The sequence below is a fragment of the Cucurbita pepo genome, chromosome LG01, assembly GCF_002806865.2.
Source record: "Cucurbita pepo subsp. pepo cultivar mu-cu-16 chromosome LG01, ASM280686v2, whole genome shotgun sequence".
Taxonomy (NCBI): domain Eukaryota; kingdom Viridiplantae; phylum Streptophyta; class Magnoliopsida; order Cucurbitales; family Cucurbitaceae; genus Cucurbita; species Cucurbita pepo.
In genome coordinates this window covers 308,558-333,487 of record NC_036638.1, presented here as the reverse complement: position 1 = coordinate 333,487, position 24,930 = coordinate 308,558, and the positions used below count along the sequence as shown (strand labels likewise).

Below are 24,930 nucleotides of genomic sequence, written 5' to 3'. Positions count from 1 at the left end.
TGGTTTGTTAAAAACAACATTCATTCCTTCGTCATCATTCAACCTTTACATATCAATTAAAAATGTGTTCCTTCCTATAAAGCCCTTTAAATCCTACCTTTACTCTATTTTTCATCAAATCACTTTACTTTTTTTTTTTTTTTTTTTTTTTTTTTTTTTTTTTTTTTTTTTTTTTTTTTTNACCACGGTTCATGAAAGAGAAGAAAAATCACAAAATTAGATGGATTCCATGTATTAGAGCGATCTTGAACATAAGATAATAAAAAAAGTTCATAAGAAATGAATATTAATATGTGCGATAGTCTTCACTTTTAATAACAAAAGAGTAAGTAACATGACCATGCTGCAATAGATGCAGGAGAATAGTGAGATTATAATTCTGGTCCAAATCTTAAGCATGGATTATTACAAAAAAAAAAAAAAAAAAAAAAAAAAAAAAAAAAAAAAAAAAAAAAAAAAAAAAAAAAAAAAAAAAAAAAAAAAANATTGTATTTCTTGTGCTTATTTTTTAAAGCATATTTTGTGAAATATATTATAAAAAGTATGATATATATATATATAATTAATAGTGTTGATGAATGAGGTGTTTCTTTTATGGTAAAAAGGATATATATAGTTATTTAGTTAAAAAGTAAAAGAATAACATATTTGGGCACATGGATGATGATAGATAGAGATCTTTTCTAATCACATTTACTTAAATCAACTTTGGAGCAAATGGCTTTATTAGAACAAATACCATATTTTTAAATTTACTATTAATATATTCTTTTATATATATGTATATAAATTGACTAATAAATATTTACCATTTCATTAATAACGTTAAATGACGTGGACTCAATAGAAGCGTGAGCAAATGTTTGGAAGTCGTAGTAAAATCTATTAAATTTTATTATAAATTTTAATATTTTGTTTTGGAGCTTTTAAGTGATAAGGACGTGCAAATAATTTAGAAGGGGAAATGTCATCTTTGGTTTTGTTGGGTATTTTTAAAGCAAAAGAAATAAAACAAAAAAAGGGGGTGGAATTGGGCCTCCATCTTCTTGGGCCTCCACCTTCTTGGGCCTCCACCTTCTTGGGCCTCCACCTTCTTGGGCCTTGGTTTCAACCCGATGAATTTATTTATTATCGTCCACATAAGCTCAAATTTATTTATTATGTTCGAATCTTCATAATATATGTGATTGTAGGATTATTGAACCATATGCGAAAATATTAAATCCATTAATTAAAATATATGGATGACGTGGATGAACATGGGTTAGCATATGATGGAAACAAATAATGAGTAGCACATGGATTCTAAGAATATATTCTATTACTTTTATAACCTGTTTTATCTATTTAGTAACCCTCTTTTATAATAAACTAAACTAATATTATTAAGAAAAGAAGCAATGCGTAACCATTAAAAGACAAACACACAAAGCCCACAATTATATTTGACATACCCCCACATTAAGACATGTAGACAAGCTGAGTAGTTTAATTATTTAATGATGATGGAGTATTAATAGGTGCCAATTTATTTATTTATTTATATATATATTTTTTTAAAGGAGGGTGTAATTAATGTATGAACTTTATTGAATCTCTATTCATCTTGGAATATATATCACTTTTAATTACTTTAGTTGCTTTATCATCGATTATAGATTTATTATTATTTTTTTTATAGAATTTTTAATTGAAATCACGTCAATTAAAGAAGATTAGGGAGAAAGTGTGTAAAATTATGAAACTGGCGACGATGTAGAATAGACTAAATCGAATAATATTTAGTAAGGCGGGTTTGATTGGTTAGGGAGAGGATTTTTAAATTGTTTTATTTATTTATTTATTTATTATTATTATTATTATTATTATTAAATCTTTGCTGGCACTCGTGCATGTATTGCTTCCTTTCCAACGTCAGCAACAACTTTTGTTTTGACCTTACTTTCAACCTCAAAATTGTTTAATAAAATTAATTAAATAAACGCGTAAATCAAACTAACCAAATGTTTTAACTTTTAACAAAAAAAAGAAAAAAGGAAAAAAAATTGAAGACGACGACCGTTGGGATCCAGCTGGCAGTTTCAGTCCATGTCAGCCACTCTGGTCGCATCCAACTTTGGCTACTTTTCTGTACAGTTTTCAATCTCAACACAAAAGACAAATCACAGCACACTCAGCACTCAACAAAATTAAGAAAAATAAAATTATTTATCATTTTTTCTTTATATCCACACATCTCCAATATAATCCTCCATGGTAACCATCAAGGATTACACTGAACCCTCATCAAATCTCCACCCTTGGATCTCTGACATATCTCTGCACCACTCTCTCAACACACCACAGATATTCCCCCTTTTTTATTCTCCCTCTTCAAAATTTGCTCCTTTTTTTTGTTCTTTGTTCTTCGGGATTCTTCTCCTTTCGGGGTCCGACATAGATTTTGAATTTATGCGGGTTCTGGGGTTTTTGCTACACAGCATTTTTTTCAATCTTTGAGGGTTTCAAGTGAAGAATTTCTGTTTTCCTTTATTCTATGGCTATGATTTTGCTCTTTTTCCTTCTCGCCGTTTCTGCTGTTTCTGCTGATCAAGGTGACCCCTTCTTCCTTCTTATCTAATCCTGTTCTTCCCATTCTATCAATCTTATGCTTTTCCCTCCTTTTTTTAAGCTTTTCTTTTGGGGTTTCTTGTTAGATTTTGCTGTAATTTGTGTTTTTTCACTCTGTCTTTTGTGGGTTTCCCTCCATTTTACTGCAAAGCTTTTTAACATCTATTGGAATTAGTTTCCTGGTTAAAAATGTAGCATGTGGTGTGTAATGGGTATTAAAAGAACTTGATGGGAGGGCGCTTTCCTTACTCAGATTAGCTAAGAACATCAAAATATGGGGAACATCAAATCCTGTTTTGTGTGTTTGAAATTATATTGTTTTCTTTATATAATTGCAGATGCGTTCATTGGTGTAAACCTTGGTATGGATCTTTCTGATATGCCCAACCCCACTCAGGTAGTTGCACTTCTCAAAGCTCAAAATATTAGACATCTCAGGTTATATGATGCCGACCGGGCTATGCTTCTTGCTCTTGCCAACACAGGCATTCAAGTCATTGTTTCTGTACCCAATGACCAACTTCTTGGAATTGGCCAATCCAATGCGACTGCAGCCAACTGGGTTGCTCGGAATGTCATTGCCCATGTTCCTGCCACCAACATCACAGGCATAGCCATTGGCTCTGATGTTCTTACCACTCTTCCAAATGCTGCCCCAATCCTTGTATCGGCTCTCAAATTCATTCACTCTGCTCTCCTTGCATCCAATCTGGATCGCCAAATCAAAGTTTCTACCCCGCATTCTTCTTCCATTATTCTTGACTCCTTCCCTCCATCACAGGCCTTCTTTAACCGTTCATGGGACCCTGTCATGGTTCCTCTACTTCAATTCTTGCAGTCCACTGGCTCTTATCTCATGCTTAATGTTTATCCTTATTATGATTACATGCAATCAAATGGTGTGATTCCTCTAGACTATGCACTTTTCCGGCCCCTCCCTCCAACCAAGGAGGCTGTTGACGCCAATACCCTATTGCACTATACTAATGTCTTTGATGCGGTTGTTGATGCTGCCTATTTCGCAATGTCTGATTTAAACTTCACGAACATACGAGTCGTTGTTACGGAGTCAGGCTGGCCATCCAAGGGCGATGCATCGGAGCCAGATGCAACTTTGGATAATGCTAACACTTACAATAGCAACTTAATTAGACATGTTCTTAACAACACTGGAACGCCTAAGCATCCGGGTGTTCCTGTTAGTACCTACATATATGAGCTCTACAATGAGGATTTAAGACCTGGTTCAGTCTCAGAAAAGAATTGGGGTCTCTTCAATTCTAATGGAATGCCAGTTTATACCTTGCACTTGACTGGTGCTGGTGCTGTTTTGGCAAATGATACCACAAACCAAACGTTCTGTGTTGCACGAGACGGTGCTGATCGTAGGCTGCTGCAAGCAGCACTGGATTGGGCGTGTGGACCGGGGAAAGTCGATTGTTCCCCGCTGTTGCAGGGGCAGGCATGTTATCAACCAGATAATGTTATAGCCCATTCAACCTATGCTTTCAATGCTTATTACCAGAAAATGGCCAAGTCTCCAGGGACCTGTGATTTTAAAGGAGTGGCTATCATCACCACCACAAACCCAAGTATGAAATCTTGAATGATTGCTAATGATTTGATATGGTTGCTAATGTTCGGTTTGATGTTTCTTGTTGCAGGTCACGGTACGTGTATATTTCCAGGAAGGTAACCGCGAACGACTCTTAAATATCTATATACCGAACTATGTCTGTGACTACTCTTCCTGACTGTTGTGTCCTCGTATTTTTGTCCAATGCAGTAGTGGAAGTAATGGCACTTTAGTAAACAGCACATCTCTGGCTCCATCCTCAAATTCTTCTGATTCAGCTGGTGGCTGCCTTCCAAAGCATCTCCATGGTACCATCCCTTACACAAGTTCAACCATCCTTTGTGTTTTATTAATGACTTTGGCGTTCTTGTGATGCTGCTTGCTAGCATTTGTGTATTTGTATTCATGCATGATCTCCATCACAGTTTGGGATCGTCAAACTGCTGCTTCCCTTGGCTTCCATGCTATTGTAGCATATTTAACCAGTTTTGTATTGCCAAGGGTCGACAGGTGGGGATCGGTCGGTTAATGTGGCTATATATTAGTTCGAGTTCGATGAGTGTTCATAATTTGGATTTTATAGAGAGAAAAATCTAATGATTATTTGTGACTTATTGTGTAACTATCGTCGTTATGCCCCGAAGAAATTGAACTAGAAAATTTAAAAGTTTGAAGATGACATCTAGAGTTTCTCAATCACATACTCGAACATTGGTATTATTTATTGGTCTTAAATGAACTGGAAATTCAATCCAAACAATTGACATCTGAACTTACATACTGCATTGAAACTTGACATGCACAAACCAACACACTAGAAAAGAGGAACTCAATAAAAAGACGCAGACAACGAAATGCAAACAGGAAACAACCATTCTTTTTTTTTTTTAAAAGTCTTTCAAGCTTCAACGTTTCATTTGTCCTTCGACCACGGGCGGGATCTCTAATCCTTGGTTTTGTTTCTGCATGTTTCCTTGCCAACCTGAGCACAATGTTTAATATCATCATTTTCGTAACATAGACTAAATTAATGAAAATATCTTTAAACTTTCAAAAGTTCCAACAATATTTTTAAATTTTTAATAGTATACTTAACATTACCTTTGGAAATGGTTCAAACATCCTCAAAATTTAAAAATACCCTTTTAATAAGATTATCTCAAAACTTTTAATTCTTTTTTAAGTTTAAAAATATTAATATTATTTTAGAAGGTTCAGCAGTATTTTTTAAACGAGGAAGTAACGTGTGTACTAACCATGAGAGTATTTTTTAGCTTAAAATTTGAAACACTTTTGAAAGTTGAAGAGATTGAGATTACCAATATGCATGTCGAAACCACGATTCTTGAGCTCACGATACTCTTGACACATTGCACAGCCCAGACAACAAAAGTGAACACAACAATCGTTGCAAGGAGTTTCTTGAAGTTGATACTTAGCCCTCAATCGAGAACGATAGTAGCAAGTATAAAGGCATATACAGGGCGTTAAGCAAGCTATCACAGTGAAAATCGATGCCTGACCCAAACAAGCTGCACACACACCCATAAACATATAAGCACTTAATATTAGACCCACTTCTTGTAATACTATTACTAGGTTATAGTCAGTTCGGTTTCCCTAATTTTCGACCCAATCGAGAATTGAATCGAACGGATCGGTTCGGTAGAAATGAAAATCGAACTATTTATGAGAGTTTTATATTAGACCCATTTTGATTTTCATATTTATAGTTTGATAAAATCTGTTCGGCTAAATATCAGACGTAGTTTAACAAATGGATGTAATGAAGCTTACAACTTGATCCTTCATCAATAATCTCGGCCGCTCTCCCGAAAGGCACACATGGACACCAAATCGTACAACAACCTGTCAATTAAATTCATAAATATAATTCAACTCGTTGAAATATAAAAATTCTAATTATTAAATATAAGAATGAGAAAATATTACATAAATAATGAGATGAAAGAGGAGAGAATAAGAATGATTGTAATTAATAAAGATGGAGAAGGAGAACGAATTTACATGATCCAATGTCGTCGAAGCAGTCACAGAGGCCAGTGGACCATTGCATTCCGTTGCCTGCATTCACTGGAATACCGCCGGACATCTTCTTCTCCTTCAAATAAGCCTACCAAATTTGCCTTCGAATTCTGGGTTGTGGAGTTCTTCTGTCCTCCAATTTATTGTTTTTTTTTCTTACAACATATTTTTTAAAAAGTTAAGGTGGACAAAATTTTGTTGATGTTTTGTTTGGGTTGGGTTTTAACAATAATGTTGTTTTAGATAATGTTTGTATGTGTGGTCCATATAAGTCCTTATGTTTCCCATGTTATAGTGATGCAAACTTTCGGAGACTGATTTCTTTTAAAAATATCTCCATCCATACGTAGTCCGTTCTTTACGGTAAAAATATCACCTACTAACTAATACAGATTCTTTCAATTTAGATTTTTTAAGAAATCATTCATAGCTAATGAATTACTCCAACTATGATTTAACGTCTATACACAATAAGATAACTAAAAAAGACATAAAATTTGAATGGAAAGATAAAAAAATCTAACATAAGAAGGTGGAACTGGTTGATAAATATATTTAAAGGGGACACATGTTAAATGTTAACAAGTGCAAGCCTACCAAAAGCACAGGAGCGGAATCTTATAGAAAATGAGAGAATTATTAATAATGGCAAAAGTGTATGGGTAACTATCTCAGTATATATATTTGTCTTTTACCTATCATTTATTAATTTTAGTAGGAAAATATTTAAATTTTTTTATAAAAATGTTTGGTTTTACTGTTGAATGAGAGGGGTAGATGTGAATAGAGGGGTTGTTGAATAGTCACAATCATCCTATTCAAAAATGGGCTAAATTGTACTCGATTGAATGTCACATCGACACTGTCACTTTCTTCATTTGCTCTTACAGAAAAAAAATAATACTATTTTTTTTTTTAATATGATTTAATGCTGTTACAAATTCTTTAATTTGATATAATAAAAACTTTATTATAATTTTTTTTTTTTTTTTTTTTTTTTTTTTTTTTTTTTTTTTTTTNTTTTTTACTTTTCGATTCTCTCGCTAGATCTGAACGTTCCTTATCCTTCGATGACAGAAATGGCAACGACGATGGACGGCTAGAATGGTGGATAAGGAGAGAGAAAATACAAGACAGAGAAAGGGATGGAATCCAAGTCATTATTATTAAATTAATACAAATTTTGTTAAATCTTAGAAACTATTTAAAATATTAATATTGATAAATCATTCCAAGGTCCAAATCTTTATTTTTTAACTTAAACTTTTAATTTATCCTCGATAATTTTCTTCAAGTAATTTTGATTTGTCGATCTTTCTAGATCGATTTTTAACTGGTTGATTTTTTTGAACTGATCATCAATTTATTGATTTTTTGGAATTGGACTATAATTTCTTAATCTTTTTGAACTGATCATCCGTTCTTACTAATCTTTCGAGAGATTTCAATCTTTAAGTTTTACAAAATATTTTACCATCTTGAAAGACAGGTAGATCTTGCTTTCTTAGGGTTTGAAAACCTCTCCTTAGCATACACGTTTTAAAATCGTGAGACTAACGACAATATGTAATGAGTCAAAGCGGACAATATCGGCTAGTGGTAAATTTAGGTTGTTCACTACCAAGGGTCGACAGGTGGGAATAAGTCGGTTAATGTGGCTATATATTAGTTCGAGTTTGATCAAGGTTCATAATTTGGATTTTGTAGAGAGAAAAATATAATGATTACTTGCGACTTATTGTGTAACTATTATCATCATGCACGGTAGAATTTGAACTAAAAAATTTAAAAGTTTGAAGATGACGTAGTAGAATTGGTCCTAATTGAACTCGAAATTCTATCCAAACCATGACAGCCATATTACATTAAAACTTGACCTGAACATACGAACGGTAGAAAAGAGAAACTCAATATAAAGATTCCGACATAGAAATGCAGAGGGGAAACAACCATTCTTATTCCTTCCCTTTCATAAGACTCTTTTTAAGTCTTTCAAACTTCAACGTCTCATTTGTCCTTCGACCACGGGCGGGATCTCTATACCGTAATTTTGTTTCTGCATGTTTCCTTGCCAACCTGAGCATGACGATCAATATCATCGCCTTAGCAATAAAAATACTCTTGAATTTTATACTTTTGTCTAAAAAATACCAACTTTCAAAAGTTTAAATAATATTCTTAAACTTTTAAAAAGTATAAATAATATACTTATAGCAAGTAACATTTAAAAAAATATTTTTCATTAATTAAAAAAAAAAAAAATTCTTACCATTAATATTATATTTAAAAAATACTCATAAAATTTTAAAAGTAGTATTTAACATCTTAACTTTTATTAAAAAAAAATATAAAGAAATGATCCATATATAGATAAAATGGTTGTCCACACCTTATAGATATCTTTAAGCTCAAATTTTTTTAATGTTAAGCGTAACTTTTGAAATTTAAGTATTTTGAAATTTAAGTATTTTTAAAACGCAGTTTGTTCTATATTACTAGTGATAAGAGTATTTTTGAACTTAAAATAAAGTTAAAAAAAGTTGAAGAGATTGAGATTACCGATATGGGGGTCTAAACCACGATTCTTGAGCTCACGATGCTCTTGACACATTGCACAACTCAAACACCAAAAGTGAACACAGCAATCGTTGCAGGGGGTTTCTTGAAGCTGATACTTTGCCCTCAGTCGGGAACGATAATAGCAAGTATAAAGGAATATGCAGGGCGTAAAGCAAGCTATCACACTGAAAAGCAATGCCTGACCCAAACAGGCTGCATTCACAACCATAAACATATAAACACTTAATATTAGACCCACTTCTTGTAATAATACTATTACGATGGAATACTCAGTTCGGTTTCCTTAGTTTTGGACCCAATCGAGAATCGAATCCAAATGAAAATCGAACTATTTATGGAAGTTTTATATTAAACCTTGATTTTCATATTTATAATTTGATAAAATCTCTTTAGACGTAATTTAGCATTAGATGAAATGAAGCTTACAACTTGATCCTTCATCTATGATCTCGGCAGCTTTTCCGAAAGACGCGCATGGACACCATAACGTACAACAACCTGTAAATTAAATTCATAAATATAATTGAATTGGTTGAGATATAAAATTTTTGAAAAAATATTAGATAAATAATAATTTAAAAGGATAAACATAAACAAAAAGGAGTAAATTATTTTTGAAAATGATTTTATGATTGTAAGTAATAGAGATGGAGAAGGAGAATGAAGTTACATGATCTCATGTCGTCGAAGCAGTCACAGAGGCCGGTGGACCATGGGGTTCCGTTGCCTGCATTCACCGGAATACCGCCGGACATCTTGTTTTCCTTCAAATAATTAAGCCAACCAAATTTGGTTTCCAATTCTGGGTTGTGGAGTTCTTCTGTTCTCCAATTTATTGATGTTTCTTATAACAAAGTTTTTGAAAAGTGAACATTTTTTTTTGGTAACTCTTAAGTCAAAGTCATGCTTCGGCGGTAAGGTTTTAAAAAGCCAACGAGGATAAGATTTTTGGGAAGTGTAAGTCAATGTCTTGCTTGAGTTGGGTTTCTTTTCAAATGTTTGGTCCATTTAAGAATCCTTACCTTATACGATGCAAACTTTGGGAGAATTTTTTTTTTTTTTTTTTTTTTAATTTTTTAAATTGTAATATCCCATACTCAACCTTCGTAATTTGGATTCATCGAACACGACATACTCATGTTATTTACTATGAAAACTATCTCCATAAACCAACCCAGATTCTTTCAATATATTTTGTTCTTACTTGTATGCTAACACGAGTCTTTTTAGAATCGTTTGCGACATGGTCTGTCAGAGCAACTTATGTATAGTTTAAATTAGTTATGTAATATATGATTAGTTAGGAAATATACTTAGATATCAGTTAAATTTGATTAGTAGTATATTTTATTTTATTATCAAGATTTAGTTAGTTTATATTTTCGTTATTTGTAGGTATTAATTGGTATCTTGTATCCTATTTAAACGTTGTGGATATCAATGAAGATAAAACCTTCATCCCAACTCACACTTTTGAGTGTCATACATGTTGTTTTATATTTGGTATGAAAATTGGTAAGAAATGAGTTAACCTAAACTTACTCGGAGGGGAGGGGCCGCCAGAGAAAAATAAATGTGAAGTGGTGGTGGTTGGAAAGTCACTGGACATGACATCAACCCTATCACTTCCTTCACATGCTCTTTTGGGGGTTTCCATAATTTTTCTATCACAAATTCAACGCCATATTTGGATCATAGATTATAATTTGGGCCATACAGTTTTCTATATATATATATATTATTAAACGTGATATTGGGGCCATATATTTTACAAAATGAGTTACTCGAACATTAATATTATTGGTCTTAAATGAACCCGAAATTCAATCCAAACAATGGCATTCCTACTTACATACTGCATTAAAATTTGACCTGAACAAACCAACCCAATAAAGATATGCAAACAACTAAATGCAAAGAGGATACCACCATTCTTATTGCTCCTTCCCAAGTCTTTCAAACTTCTAACGTTTCATTTGTCCTTCCACCATAGGCGGGATCTCTAATCCCTTATTTTGTTTCTGCACGTTTCCTTGCCAACCTGAGCACAACGTTCACTATTATCGTTTTTATAAGATACAAGGTTAAAGTAATAAAAATACTCTTAAAATTTTAAAAAAAATTAAAAAAAATATACCTAAGGTAAGTTTTAGAGGAAAATGGTTAATACTTTGTTTCAAAAATATATTAACTCTAAAAAGTTTCATTAATACTGTTGAACTTTTAAAAAAAAAAGTTTGAATGGGTTAATACCATACTTAAAGTTCTTCAAATTTTTAATTTTTTTTTTTCTAAAAGTTTAAAAATATTAATGTTACTTTTGAAAGTTCATGAAAAAAAATGTAGAACGAATGATTTCGTCTATACATACGGTAAGAGTATTATTGAACCTTAATAAAAAGTTTAAAGGTGTTTTTGAAGTTTTTTGAAAGTTGAAGAGATTGAGAATACCGATATGCATGTCGAAACCACGATTCTTGAGCTCACGGTACTCTTGACACATTGCACAACCCAAACACCAAAAATGAACACAGCAATCGTTGCAGGGAGTTTGTTGAAGCTCATACTTTGCCCTCAGTCGAGAACGATAATGGCATGTATAAAGGCATATGCAGGGCGTAAAGCAAGAAATCACAGTGAAAATCGATGCTTGACCTAAACAGGCTGCATCCACAACCATAAACATATAAACTGTTCTGTCATTTTCAGTTCAACACTAAGTGCCTCCAATCATTGCTGCTATCTTGGAAATAATCTCTTCTTTAATGAATACTTTCAATCAATTTTAGGCCCACTTCTTGCAATATTATTGCTACCGAATACTCGGTTCGGTTTCCCTAGTTTTGGATCCGATCCAGAATCGAACCGAACGGATCGGTTTGGTAGGAATAGAAATTGAACTATTATGAGAATTTTATATTAGACTCACTTCTTAAATTTTATATTAGAGTAAAACTGGGAAAAATGACAATATTAACTAGCGGTGGGCTTCAACTGTTATAAATAATATGAGATCCATACATTGAGCCATGTGTCAACGAAGACGCTGGACCTCCAAGTGGGGTGGATTGTGAGATCACATGGGATGTAGAAACTTCTCCCTATAGATGTTAGACTTTTTGTTTTCTTTGGCTAAATATTAGGTTTAGTACAATGTTAGGTTAGCCATGGATGGAATGAAGCTTACAAGTTGATCCTTCATCTATAATCTCCGCGGCTTGCCCGAAAGGCACGCATGGACACCAAAACGTACAGCAACCTGTAAATTAAATTCATAAATATAACTCAATTAGTTAAGATATAAAATTTTCAATTAAATAAATTTATAAATCTTAATTATGAATATAATAATGATAAAATATTACATAAATAATAATTTAAAACCATTAAAAAAAAAATAACAACTGAGATGGAGAAGGAGAATAAAGTTACATGATCCCATGTCGTCGAAGCAGTCACAGAGGCCGGTGGACCATGGCGTTCTGTTTGCTGCGTTCATCGGAGTACCGCGGGACATTTTCTTATCCTTCAAATAACTCTAACAAATGTGGCTTCGAGTTGTGGGTTGTGGACTTCTTCTGTACTCCAATTTATAGTTTTTTCATGCAACCAAGTTTTTGAAAAGTCTAAGTCGATGTCTTGTTTTGGTGTTAAGATTTTGAAAAGTCAAAAGACGACTAAGTCTAAGTCAATCCAGTTGTTTCAATAATGTAGTTTTAGATAAGTTTGTATGTGTGGTCCGTACAAACTATCCCCACAAACTAATATAGATTTTTTCAACAAATACGGCATGATCACTTTACTTAAAATTATTGAACCGGGTCTAGTGGTAGGTAGGTAGATGTGAATTGGTGGTGGTGGTTGGATAGTCCCAGCCATCATCCTATCACTTCCTTCACGTGCTCTTCGGGATTTCCATACATTTTTATATATAAATTCAACCTCATATATTTTTCTATACAAATTCAACGTTTAGCCACTACTTGTATTGATATAATCTTTTTTTTTTCTTTTTAAACATGTGCGTGACTCCAACGTCGAGATGTTTAATTTTGAGGTTGAGCTTTTAACTTTACGCTTGTTGATCTTCTTCGATCAATTTGTAATTTGTTAATCTTCTTTGATCAATCTTAATTTATTGATTTTTGACCACTTGATCTTTCTCAACTTATCTAATCATCAACTTATTGATTTTCTAAATGAAAATCGTGAGGTTGACGATGATACATAACGGGTCAAAACGGATAATATCTACTCGCGGTGAGCTTGAATTGTTATAGATTCTGTCATATAATAAGTTTTTGGACTTTTTTGTTTTTGAGTTCAGTCGTCTTTTTTTATTCAATTGTTATTTGACAATATTGAGATTCACCATTTTTTTTATTTTAAATTTTAACATAGGGACACATGTTATGTGATCGGGTTCAAAGAATAAATAATAAGAAATTGAATTGAATCGATCCAACTACACTCACCAAAATCTTTCCACCTCAACGTGTACTTTGTAATACAAAAGTGGTATACAAAAAGAATGATCCTAGTAGAAGAGGCCTTATCCTTCCACGGGGCGTTTCCCCCGAGTATCGTGTCCTCGACTAACTGAAGAAGCACGAGAATTAATTTCGGTCGCGCTTACAGTATTGGTGGTCAAAGCCGAGGAATAAGATACGCCAGAAGTTCCAACATCGGAGGCGAATGCAGATTTTGTATGTCGAGGACGGAGTATTCTTGGTCTCGTTGGTTCCTCCAAAGTACCAGGTCTCTTTGAGAGGAGCAAAACCACACGTGACATGGTCGGCCGTAGTTTTGGATCACCTTGTGTGCAAAGTAATCCAATCTGAATGCACATTGCCACTTGGTCAGGAACAGCTGAGGATGCTAATGTTGGGTCCATCATCTCCAAACTCCTGCCCTTCTTATATAGCTTGTAAGCCTACACCAAAATTCACGTCTAAGTAAGACCATGCACAATAAAAGGTTTTGCTTCAAACAGCCCTCTTTTCTTTGGCCTTCAGTCGTTCGAGAACGATGCAAGCCACCCACCATATTTCAAATGCTTATTTCACATTAGTGCGACCAAGTTCTTTTGGAGTTGTTTGGCTTACATTCCTATGGTATATACTTCACTTACATGCTTTAAACTAAGTCCCTAAGCTCCACTGCTCCCAGATATTATTCGTTTTGGCCCATTATGTATAGCCGTCCGCCTTACAATTTTAAAGCGTCGTAAAGGTTTCTACACCCTTATAAAAAATGTTTCATTCCTCTCTCCAACAGATGTGGGATCTCACAATCCACCCCCTTGGAAACCAGCGTCCTCGCCGGCACACTGACTGGTGCCTAGCTCTGATACCATTTGCAACTGCTCAAAGCCACCACTAGTAGACATTGTCTACTTTGACTCGTTACGTATCGCTGTCAGTCTTACAATTTTAAAGCGTCTACTGGGGAGAGGTTTCCTTCATTCTTCTCTCCAACCGAGGTGAGATCTCACAATCCACGCCCCTTGGGTGCCAGTGTCTTCGCCGGCACACCGCTTGGTGTCTGACTTTGATACCATTTGCAACCGCCTAAGCTCACCCCTAGTAGATATTGTCCGCTTTGGTCCGTTACATATGGCCACCAGCCTCACGGTTTTAAAACATGTCTCACAGAGAGAGGTTTCCACACCTTTATAAGGAATGCTTCATTCTTCTCTCCAACTGACGTGGGATCTCACAATAACTATGAGACTGATGATGATACGTAACGGATGAAAACGAACAATATATGCTAGCGGTGGGCTTGGACCATTACAATAATTCACTAAACTAAGCTCAAAATGTAAACTACACAGCTCACTCACGGTCGTGTTCTGAATACTCTAAATGAGTAACTGTGGCAGTTGAAATATATTACCCAATCAGTAGATTCTACGTCTAGAATTTGAGTACTTGCGTTGATCTTTATTATAATCAACCAACGCCATGAAAACCTTACCCAATCAGTTAGGTTTTCCGCTTCGAAATATGAGCCAAATGACGAGTTACGCTGGCCACTGATGAGTTCGAGGACCAAAACACCAAAGCTAAAAACATCTACCTTTGCTGATAGACGACCTTGCATTAAATATTCAGGAGCTATATATCCACTATTGTGTTCATGCACAGAAAGAAAAAATAAAAAATGAGTAGAGCCCACCAGTTGGGATTAAAAAATTTGATTGGTTTCCAAACAAACTTACTTTGTACCAGCAATACGAGTATTGACATAAGTTTGATCATCGGGGAAGAGACGGGCCATTCCAAAATCAGCAATCTTAGGGACCCAGTTATCGTCCAACAAAATATTACTAGCTTTAATATCACGATGAGATTGTGTGAATCTACGTGAAGATATTGCAAGCCTCGTGCTATGCCAGCGATAATGTCGTACCTCCTCTTCCAATGAAGCTCTCCACGTCTGCTGGATTCTGAGAACATAGAGTGAGTAAGTGAAATGAAAATGGGTTGACAGTTGTTAGGAGAAGTTGTGAGCAGTACTTACTGAAGAGAAGCTTGTCAAGGCTCTCATTGGAGACGTACTCGTAAACCAGTAGCTTCTCAGAACCATGAACACAGTATCCCAACAAAGCAACCACATTTCTGTGCTGCACACCACCCAACAACTTGGCCTCACTCATAAACTCTCTTCTTCCCTGTTTTGAATGATGGGATAACTTTTTAACTGCAATAACTCTTCCATCCTTTAACTTTCCCTGCAACAAACAAATTGGTAACAAAAACTTAGACTTTTCCTTTCTACTCTGATGCCATGATCAAAGGTTATGATACTCAATTGTTGTAGCAGAAGCAGAAGCGGAAGTAAGATCGATATTGTTTATGTCAATTTCTTTAGGAACTATGATTCTCCACAATAGTATGATATTGTTCATGATCATAAACTCTCGTGGCTTTACTTTGAACTTCACCAAAAGACTTCATATCAATGAAGATGTATTTCTTACTTATAAACCCAGAAACATACTCACTACAAAGTTTCTCTTCCAAAATCCTTCCTAATTGTCTACCGGCAAATACAAAATGACAATGATTTCACTGACTAGAGACGGGAGAAGAAAAGGTGTTAAAAAATTGGGAGAGAAATTAGAAACAGCGGTGGGAAAGAAAAGATTGGAGAGAGGGAGTAGATTTGGAAGAAACCTTGTAAACTGGGCCAAAGCCGCCTTCGCCGAGCTTGTGAGTTGGATGAAAATTGTTGGTAGCTTGAGCTAAGGTTTGGAAGGGAATAAGCTTCTGTTCCTTAGCTGCAATCTGCTCCAAATACTCTGCGCCCTGGGTGTCTAATCCAACGCTATCAAAACATACATACATACAGAAAAGAAGGGAATTTGTTGGAGCTACCTCTAGAGGAACCCGATCGGAATGTTGTTTTGAGTTTCTGCAACAAACTCTTGAACTTCGTGGCCATGCTCGTCTACGCCATCAAATAGGGATGGCGTTGCTGATGTTGTTGCAGAATGGGATGATTGGAGAAGGGGGGGGGAACAAACAAAAATTCAATTTTGATCTTCCAATTGACTCACTGCTTGACCACTGAAAAACTGGAAGGGCAGGGCAGCTCATCTGGCGGGAACATTAAATGACAAAACTTTTAAGTCAACAAACAGTCAAACACTCATAAACCCTTTTGTGTTGTCGGACAAACTCTTCTTTTAGGTTATTAATTTGTTTTGATTTTTCTTCGCCTCGCCAAAGTTTTCCACATTCTTCCCAAACATTATTAAATGCCTTCTAACGTTTTAGTTTTAGTTGAAATTATATATTTTATACACGCATCCGGTCAGAATTCATATTAATTATGCATGTATACACGTTGTAAAGGAGTGGTTACTTTGGAGGGAATATTAGTGGTAATATGCATGTAATATCATTTGTCTTGTCTTTTAATTTTTTGTTTCAAAGTGATTTGATTCATCGGTCTAGCTCTTCAGTAGATTAAGAATGTGAAGGTCTTTCTCGTTCGAAATGAGAAGGATAGGCTTATAGTTTTGTCAACGCAAGATAAGTGAGTAATTCCAAGCAATTTATTTCCTCAATTTTGGTGAACCTAGTTGATCAAAAAATTTGAGATAAGTGGCCAAGACTATTTTTCAAAAAATTGCATTCAATAATTGTCTCAAAAGAACATGCTTCTCTTTCCAAATGCATTATTCCTTATTTCTTATTTCTAGTGCTCTAAAATTTTAAACTAAATAAAAACAGGATAAATTTTTCATAAAGTTGAAACCTTTATTTTATTACTTAAGAAAAGTATACACAATTTCTTAACACATTTCTTATGAGAAACAAGAAACAAAAACAATTACTTCTTACCAAAAGTTAACAGTTATCAAATCAAACAAACAAGGCAATCTGAATTTGGAAAAATTCGTTCACATGTGATAAATAATTAAAAGAAAAGGAGAGCTGGAGCTGCCATTAATGATAATATTAGGCTAATCCAATACGGCAAGTAATTCATGGTTACACTTTTAGGCTCCGATTGACACCATTCAAATCTGACTAAATGTGTACTAAAAGGGACTGAAACTAAAGGTTATCTCGGCCAATACGGAAGAAAAAAATTTACATTCTAAATATAAAGATGAGAACATAGACTCCCTCCACTGGATTCTGCCTGCATGGCATCTTGAGGTAAACCTCCACTGGATTCTGCCTGCATGGCATCTTGAGGTAAACCTAAATTCCTGTTGATCAGTGAAATGTAAAAAGAGAATGCAGAACAATGAAAGGATCTGAAATATGATGACTTGATGAATTATACAGGTATGCATAAAATTTTTAGTAGGATTCTATGCGCAATGCACTCAAAATCAGCAAAACAATAGAACGACAGAGTTCCAGCTAACTCGAAATTGTCATGAATTTCATTTGCTACGTATTACACCCTTCACTATACACTCACTGGAAGTTTCAACCCAAACAAATGTCGCACGCCCCAGAAACAACCGTTCATTGCAGCTTCAAGAAAATCGACCCTTTACATCTCGCCAAATATGGTGGAAAACCAAACCTGTAGACTAAATTACACGTTGGAAACAGCCCCACGAGCTCTCTACAGAAGGCCTGTGCTTCCAAATGGATTGTTAGCATTTGGAGGAACAGTATGGTGGTTAGGAGCAGAGAATGCTCCAAAACCTGCATCACCAAAAGGATTTGTAGGATCCATCGTAAATGATTGTTGCTGTGAAAAGGTAGGTTGGTATGGACCAAAGGGATTAGCCTGCTGCTGAGGTATTGGCGCCATTTGAACTGATGGAGCTGGAGCGATGGCATTTGAGTATGCAAATGGATCTTGCACCTCAAATGGATTTGGTGCGGGCTTACCATACACGGGCTGTAGAGAAGCTCTATATGCACCCTCATCGTATAGACTGTCGAGAGTGAGTGTGTCCAGCCCACCAGCCTGGTACATCATAGAATGACAACAACAAAAAAAAAAAAAAAAAAAAAAAAAAAAAAAAAAAAAAAAAGATCTATCAATTTGATGGAAGAATATATCACCAGCGTTTACCTACACAATAGTTATATTCCTAATGCCTTAGAACTCTGGATTCCCGTGATCCTAATAATCCCCTTAAACTTCAAAGAATCTAATTCAGAAATGTCCACTAGCTAAATCCAAGACTTGCTCATCTGACAAAAATTCAAGGAAACCCCTAAAAGATTCTTATCAAGGCCCTAACTATGTTCGTTCCATTCCAGAATTGTTCTCAAGTAATAATGGCTAGAAGTTTTACACTGGAGACTGAAATGGTTTGAAATTCACAATCGCATTAAAGCCTACCAGTTGTCTCTCATTAGTTGATGAAAGGTTAGTACTTGGAGTGGTGACCAAGGCAAGCTCCCATCCAGTAGGATCGAAATCCTTTGGCTGTGCACCATTGGAATGAAATGTGGGTGCTGCTGCATCTGATATTAGGTTCGCGACCATTAACAAAAGTGGTTAGTGAAATTTCTCAAGTAACCCAACTAGAAATAGAGACTGAGAATTTACCACCAGAAGGAACTATGGCTAAAGCCAAAGCATTTCTGTCCTCAATCGCAGATACTTCGGTGGTATCAAGACTCAATCCCTGAAGAAACCACCAAGCAAAAAGCTTTATTTATTTGTTGTAATTTTAAAAGGTGGAAAGGATGGTGGATTAAAGCATTTATCATCTATTACAAAAAAAATATATATATATATATATATCTATACCAATAGATCTCCAGTATCTAAATGCCTTTCAGGAGCCGGAGCTGGTACTGGAGGTGGCAATGGAGCCGAATCAACAGGAGTAATAGAAAGATCATGTGAAGGAGATGCCTCCGTTTCATCAGTGGGTAAGTTCGGATCTTCAGAAGGAGAATCTTCCGGCTTGTAAGTAAGTTGCAACTGTCCAGGATGAGAAAATATAAATTTAAACATTGTGAAACAGAAAATTTCTAATATACATAAATAATATACTCTAGGACACAAACAGACAATAAAAAGAGAAAAGAAAGTCACGGTACCCTGTAAAGTAGATTAGAAACACGAAAACAGATCCTAAAAGCAAATTCTCACACATTAATCCAATTATTGGTATGAAAAGTGGTCAAGAATATACTAACCAGTGGTTCATTTGGTACCGTAACCATTCGTGGTGCCTCCCGAATGTACTCTTCCATCGTATTAAGAAATGACTGCGGAGGCTGGAAGTGGATAACAAAGCATGTAGTAGGGAAGTATAAGTTCATACTATAAGCTTAAACTTGATAAGAAACATAAATCGCTATAATATCATCATTACTTCTCTTAAAACAGGAAACTGGAAATTCCTAGCAAGTTCCAACCCTTTGCAAATATCATAGAAATCTGATAGGCTTCCGGCCTGCAGCATGGAAAAGGCAAGACAAATAAACCCGTAATACCTGTTGGTGTCTGATATAAATAAGGTTGAGAGACATTTGAAGGGAAAACAACCAAAAACAAGAAACCATTGCAAAAGATAACTATAATATTTAGAAACAAAAATGAGTTCAGAAATACCTGTTGGCCAGCTCTTTTGTAGATATCAAGGGCTTTGATAGCCTCATGTCTTGGCATCTCAAAAAACTGTAGGAAATTGAATAACTTTTCTGTCACCAATGCACTCTATGTATCTGAGTCCTAAAGTTTTGATTCCTTAAGATACTTACCTTGTCAACGAGATTTATAATTCCATCATTAATAGCACAATAGATTTTAAAGCTCTCTTTCAATACCTGAAAATAGCATGTCACGGCATTATCAAGACTGGGAATAAAGCAATGTTAATGAAAAGTATACTTTGAGAACAGATACTACACTTGATCTCAGCCAAAAGGCTGAGAGAATTTTAGAACTCTTTCCCACATAACAGAGGATACAGGCATACAAGAACAATGGCTTTTGCCCACATAAAGAGCATTATCCTGGTCCTTACATATGAAACATGGAGAAAGAGAGGGCGGCTGGTCAAATAACAAAATCAAAGATGTCCAAGTTTTTTTTTTTTTAAATTTCACCATGTGAATAAGACACCCCCAACCCCAACAAAGTAGTAAAGCTGTTCATTGAACGTTAAGTAGGATGAGGGGAGGCATGTATCTTTCTTATAACTCTTAAATTTCAATCCATTACGACCTTGCATTTTTTCTTATCCATTGAACGTTAAGTGGACAGGTAAAGGAAAGGAAGTCTAATTACCTATACTAAGCCTACCTAAGAAGCTAAGAAAAAGAGGATATGGCCCACAAAAGATGAAAAATAATGATAACAACTATAATAATAATAGAGAAAACATTAACATTAATAATATTCTCTGCTACAATAAAAATTATCCTGGAACTGAGATATAAGTAGAAGAAATTCAGCATACCAGTGCCAGGGCATACTGTATAACATAATTCCCAATAGCTGCTCCTTCAGGCTGTAATTTCAACATCAGGTAATTTTCGTACTTAGAAGGTCAAAGTAAAGAGTTCTAAAAAAAAATCCATATTCTGAAAAAGTTTATTTAATTATCAAATGAAAGTTGGAGGTTCACAGGTGTCAAAAAGATACCCTGCAGCCAATAAGACGATACAACAGCTGTTGCAAGGCAGGCAAATGTTCCAACAGTTCTTCACTGTCCAGTTCCCTGGTTCTGCTGTAGCCCTGCCAACAAAAGGAACCATGGCTAATGAATTTCAAGAATCTATGAACTAAGGACACTCCTTAGCCACTCCAAAATGCATATCTTTGTATGTATAATGACACATGTTTATTATGTTTAATAAATGTTCCAAATGTGCCCTATAACTATCAAACTCATATCCAATATGTTCAACTAGTGGCTTTGCTACTACATCTCTTTTCTTCTTTTTATTTTTTTTTTCCTAGGCATAGGTTAGTATAGGGCATTTTTANAATGACGGTATAATTGGGCAACAAAAAAAAAATGCAAAACGAACTTCCTAAAGACTATATAAATGGACTAAAATAAAAGGTCTAGTGGTTGATATCCACGAAGAGACATTAAACCTAACCACCGTTCAGACCTCATCACAAGATTGCTCCAAATCTCTAAAAGTTTGATTATTTCTTTCAATCCAATCCCCCACAAAATAGCAAAGAAATTGGCGTGCCATAAAATAATGCAACTCTTAACGAAAAGGCAAAGTTAGACCAAAGGTGGACAACCACCTAGCCCAAAGGGACTGAACAAACCGGCAACCCAATAATACGTGAAGAAGGTCATCAGCCTGACATTTACACCGAATGAATCATTGCAGTGACAACACCAAAGAAGAATATCTCGAAACACAGTCCAAAGTGCTGACTCTTCCATGTATTTCTTTGGTTTGTTTTAATACATATGAAACTATATTATTGTTCTCGTCCAAACCATATTATAGAGACAAAACCAATGCCATTGAGATTGAGGATTAAGGGAAAAGGAAGAATTCTTTACCAAATTTAATTTGTATTGATACTAAATAGAAAGTTCATAGAAAAGCCTTCATTTCTCTTAAAGAGTCCATCCAAAGGATCGTATAAAATGCAGGTTGTAAAACCTGAGTGTCATTTCAGGAAGAGTTGAGCCAGCATTTAACCAATAATAACCTAGAAATTAGGATTCAACCATTGGATTTAACTTGGGTGAAAATAGGCATTTCAGTACTCTACTAGGTCCCCTTGACCATCCAGAGATCATGAAAAATTGTCATTAGGCTAATAAACTTCACCCCCAGTCAACTGAATAAGCTTCCACCTCAGTAGAGGCAACCATATCCATAGTTTACAAAAAGAAAAAAAAAAATCTCTACAGTTAATTGGGATGTTTATAATAAGAAAACTATAATCACATTATTATTACCGATAGTCAAAAAGGGCATGCATCTTCCATATTATAAACCTGAAAAAGATGTTATAACTCACTCATACATGTACCATGCAAGGAGGCCAGGTGAATTAATAAAATTCTTCAATACAATACCTTCTCCTGACCTTGGGCAGGTCTTGGCAGGCGTTCGGATTCAATGTCATACTTTAGTATCCTGAAACATTCGAGTCGCTCCTCTAAAAACAATGCATATGTGCGTACCCATGCAGAGCAATCCCAAGCTATGAAAAGGATATACGTATCAGTCATCTATTATTATTGATTACACTATTAGTGTATCATTTGTATGAATCACAGAAAAATAAGAGAAGAGGATCTAAAGAATTTTACCGATAGGACTTGAATCATCCTTAAAATTAGACAGTTGAATAATTCGGGCTCTTTGTGTAAAATTCAAAAGCTCTTCCCTAAATGTTGGATCGCCCTCCCTCAAGGTCCTATGTATGACGATTAATGTTTTCAAAGCTACCTGTAAAACATGAAGAAACTTATATAGTGGATGCAAAATGAAATGGAGTCAAAAGAAACAGTAAACAATGAGTCAGCTGATGAGCATTATATTGTGACATTCATTCCACTGACAATCATGGATTATTCAATATCATATTTGTCAAAATGACTATGAGATACAGACATTTCGTTTTGGGAATCAGGAAATATTTCAATCTTCAGGCCACACAGATCATACTTCATTATCATAAATAGATGAGACCCTAGAAATTAGAAACAAAAACTTCAACTAATAAAGGGTTAGACCCAAATGGTTTTGTATTTATCATAGCAGGAGAAATATAAATTCACCAGAAATTACAGAAATACGCATTTCCTTTCAAATGGTAATATTAAGAATCAGAAAAAAGAAATTACATATCGCAGTTTTCAATCGTGGAGTATCAAACTTGAAAAACAACGCAGATAATGCAAGTACCAAATCCAATGCAGATAATTAGGAGCACTAAAGAAAAACCAGTTACGTCAGGAACATAACCATTCAAAAGAGAGGATAGCTAACGAAACCGCACATGTTTCTTATACGACAGTTATCATCCAGATAAAAAGAGGCTAATGCCAGAAAGAATAACAAATTCCACAGAGAAATTCAACCAAGGTGAATAAAATTGGTACCGTCCAATTGCGCGTCTTGGACAAGCGTCGAGCGAGGGCATGAATGCAATAAGCAACATCAGCGCGAGGTCTAATTGCAGATGTAGCAATCAAGATTTCTGAAAACACAAACAGAAAATCAGACTAAAACAGTAGATTTGGAATCAGAGAAACAAAACGGATCTAGCAACAGCAATCACTCACTCCTGAGATGTCTCTCTTTCGGCGGGCACTCGACGTGGTTAGTAGATTTGACTATTGCCACATCCAAATCCTAAACTCAGACAAGAATCCCGCAGAATAAGACAAGGCAAAAACGCAGAAATCGGATCAAACACCGATCGACAAAATCGAAAATAAAGAAGAAAAGGAGAGGAGAGAATCTAAAAAAGAAAAATGAGAGAATACCGCGTACTCGCTGTTGACATGGGCAAGGCCGACTTTGGTAGAATCCTTGAGAGCGCCATAGGCTTTCCTCCACGTCTGAAGCGTAGCCATATTCTTGAAGCACTGTCTCTAAAAATTAGCAGTGTTACGTGTTGAGATGGCCTGAATTCTCTGATTACTCTGTGATTCCGTCTCTATGATCCAACGAAGAACGAGAGGATTTATTGTGCGGAGAGGAAGGATCGAATAATGGCCCTTACTCTTCCTACTTTTTTTTTTTTTTTTTTTTTTTTTTTTTTTTTTTTTTTTTTTTTTTTTTTNTCTGAATTTTGCTCTGATTTCGGAGAAAACGAATTCCAGTTTTTCTGGCCCCATGGTTTGGTATATCATACGTGTCACCGTCATTATTTTTCTATTTTATTTTATTCTGTTTTTATATAATATAATGATAATTAGTTTGATGGGTATTCATATGTTTATATTAAAAATGGTCGACTTTGACTCTGTTGCTCTTTCTCAACCATCAATATTAAATCAACCGTCTTTCTATGAACGGATAATTAAAGAAAAAAAAATGTTATTTTGAAAAACATTATTTTATATTAATACTTCCATCCCCTAAACTCTATCATATATCTCCAAACTTAATTACCACTAAAACTAAATAAAATAAAATTTTAATCTAATAATTTGTAGTGTAAATATTATATTTTAGTCTCCAACATTAAAAATGTGTATTCTTTTAATATATGGGTTTATCGGCTAGCTTGCTTAGCAACCACCTCAACCTTTTCAATAATTGAACTAAAAAAAACAATAATTTTTATTTTGGACTTTTAAAATAATTATTTTAGTTGTTAAACTTCTAAGAAGTGTTCTTGTTCTTTATTGGTATATTATTCGGTCATATAATATTTGTTACCAAACACTCTTATTTATTTATTTATTTTTTAAACGTAAGTGGTTTGAATATATACTCAGCAATAGCAATTACAAGGTAGAGATTGAAACAATTGATCAACTATGTTTTTGTGCCAAAATGATATAAATTAAAACAATATCAACTACTGGCTCCATTTTATAGTACACAAAACGTGAAAAACGTGCAGGAGAGAATTCTAGAAGCTGAGAAAAAGAGCCCTAACACAGCCTTTGCCTCTATGTCCTGCAGCCTAACAAATGAAGAGAAACTGTAATCCAATTTTAAAGCTACAAA

At 34.8% G+C, this 24,930-nt stretch overlaps 5 protein-coding genes and 2 pseudogenes across 7 annotated transcripts; 1 reads left to right on the top strand and 6 right to left on the bottom strand.

Annotated features, from left to right (window-relative positions):
* The first annotated feature begins 2,252 nt into the window (after positions 1-2,252).
* Positions 2,253-4,798, top strand: LOC111790348 (glucan endo-1,3-beta-glucosidase 3-like). The gene is made up of 4 exons (XM_023671227.1): positions 2,253-2,594; positions 2,949-4,202; positions 4,275-4,302; positions 4,397-4,798. Exons 1-4 carry the CDS (start codon positions 2,537-2,539, stop codon positions 4,557-4,559), a joined length of 1,503 nt encoding a protein of 500 aa, XP_023526995.1. The 5' UTR covers positions 2,253-2,536; the 3' UTR covers positions 4,560-4,798.
* An 87-nt stretch (positions 4,799-4,885) lies between these two features.
* On the bottom strand, positions 4,886-6,499 carry LOC111790376 (cell number regulator 2-like). Its single transcript, XM_023671264.1, has 4 exons — positions 6,215-6,499; positions 5,984-6,055; positions 5,506-5,718; positions 4,886-5,168 (listed from the first exon to the last, which is right to left on the bottom strand). Exons 1-4 carry the CDS (start codon positions 6,297-6,299, stop codon positions 5,092-5,094), a joined length of 447 nt encoding a protein of 148 aa, XP_023527032.1. The 5' UTR covers positions 6,300-6,499; the 3' UTR covers positions 4,886-5,091.
* A 1,538-nt stretch (positions 6,500-8,037) lies between these two features.
* Positions 8,038-9,671, bottom strand: LOC111790386 (cell number regulator 2-like). The gene is made up of 4 exons (XM_023671275.1): positions 9,483-9,671; positions 9,239-9,310; positions 8,792-9,004; positions 8,038-8,308 (listed from the first exon to the last, which is right to left on the bottom strand). Exons 1-4 carry the CDS (start codon positions 9,565-9,567, stop codon positions 8,232-8,234), a joined length of 447 nt encoding a protein of 148 aa, XP_023527043.1. The 5' UTR covers positions 9,568-9,671; the 3' UTR covers positions 8,038-8,231.
* A 912-nt stretch (positions 9,672-10,583) lies between these two features.
* Positions 10,584-12,374, bottom strand: LOC111810260 (cell number regulator 2-like). Of its 2 annotated transcripts, none has more exons than XM_023696918.1 (4): positions 12,245-12,374; positions 12,000-12,071; positions 11,264-11,476; positions 10,584-10,853 (listed from the first exon to the last, which is right to left on the bottom strand). In XM_023696918.1, the coding sequence occupies exons 1-4, from the start codon at positions 12,327-12,329 to the stop codon at positions 10,777-10,779; spliced, it is 447 nt and encodes a 148-aa protein (XP_023552686.1). In that variant the 5' UTR covers positions 12,330-12,374; the 3' UTR covers positions 10,584-10,776. The 2 variants fall into 2 exon arrangements, with proteins under 2 accessions (XP_023552686.1, XP_023552693.1); XM_023696925.1 differs by having other exon boundaries at positions 10,807-10,869.
* An 861-nt stretch (positions 12,375-13,235) lies between these two features.
* Positions 13,236-16,549, bottom strand: LOC111787562 (annotated as a pseudogene).
* Positions 16,550-17,574: 1,025 nt separating this feature from the next.
* LOC111805488 (putative clathrin assembly protein At2g01600) lies at positions 17,575-24,004 on the bottom strand. 2 transcript variants are annotated; one of them, XM_023690594.1, is made up of 15 exons: positions 23,736-24,004; positions 23,532-23,601; positions 23,349-23,446; positions 22,554-22,692; positions 22,317-22,444; positions 20,903-20,995; positions 20,718-20,768; positions 20,017-20,082; positions 19,868-19,933; positions 19,629-19,709; positions 19,450-19,530; positions 19,055-19,231; positions 18,851-18,929; positions 18,641-18,765; positions 17,575-18,259 (listed from the first exon to the last, which is right to left on the bottom strand). In XM_023690594.1, exons 1-15 carry the CDS (start codon positions 23,823-23,825, stop codon positions 17,909-17,911), a joined length of 1,695 nt encoding a protein of 564 aa, XP_023546362.1. In that variant the 5' UTR covers positions 23,826-24,004; the 3' UTR covers positions 17,575-17,908. The 2 variants fall into 2 exon arrangements, with proteins under 2 accessions (XP_023546362.1, XP_023546369.1); XM_023690601.1 differs by having other exon boundaries at positions 18,854-18,929.
* LOC111782852 lies at positions 20,023-20,197 on the bottom strand (annotated as a pseudogene).
* Positions 24,005-24,930: the final 926 nt, after the last annotated feature.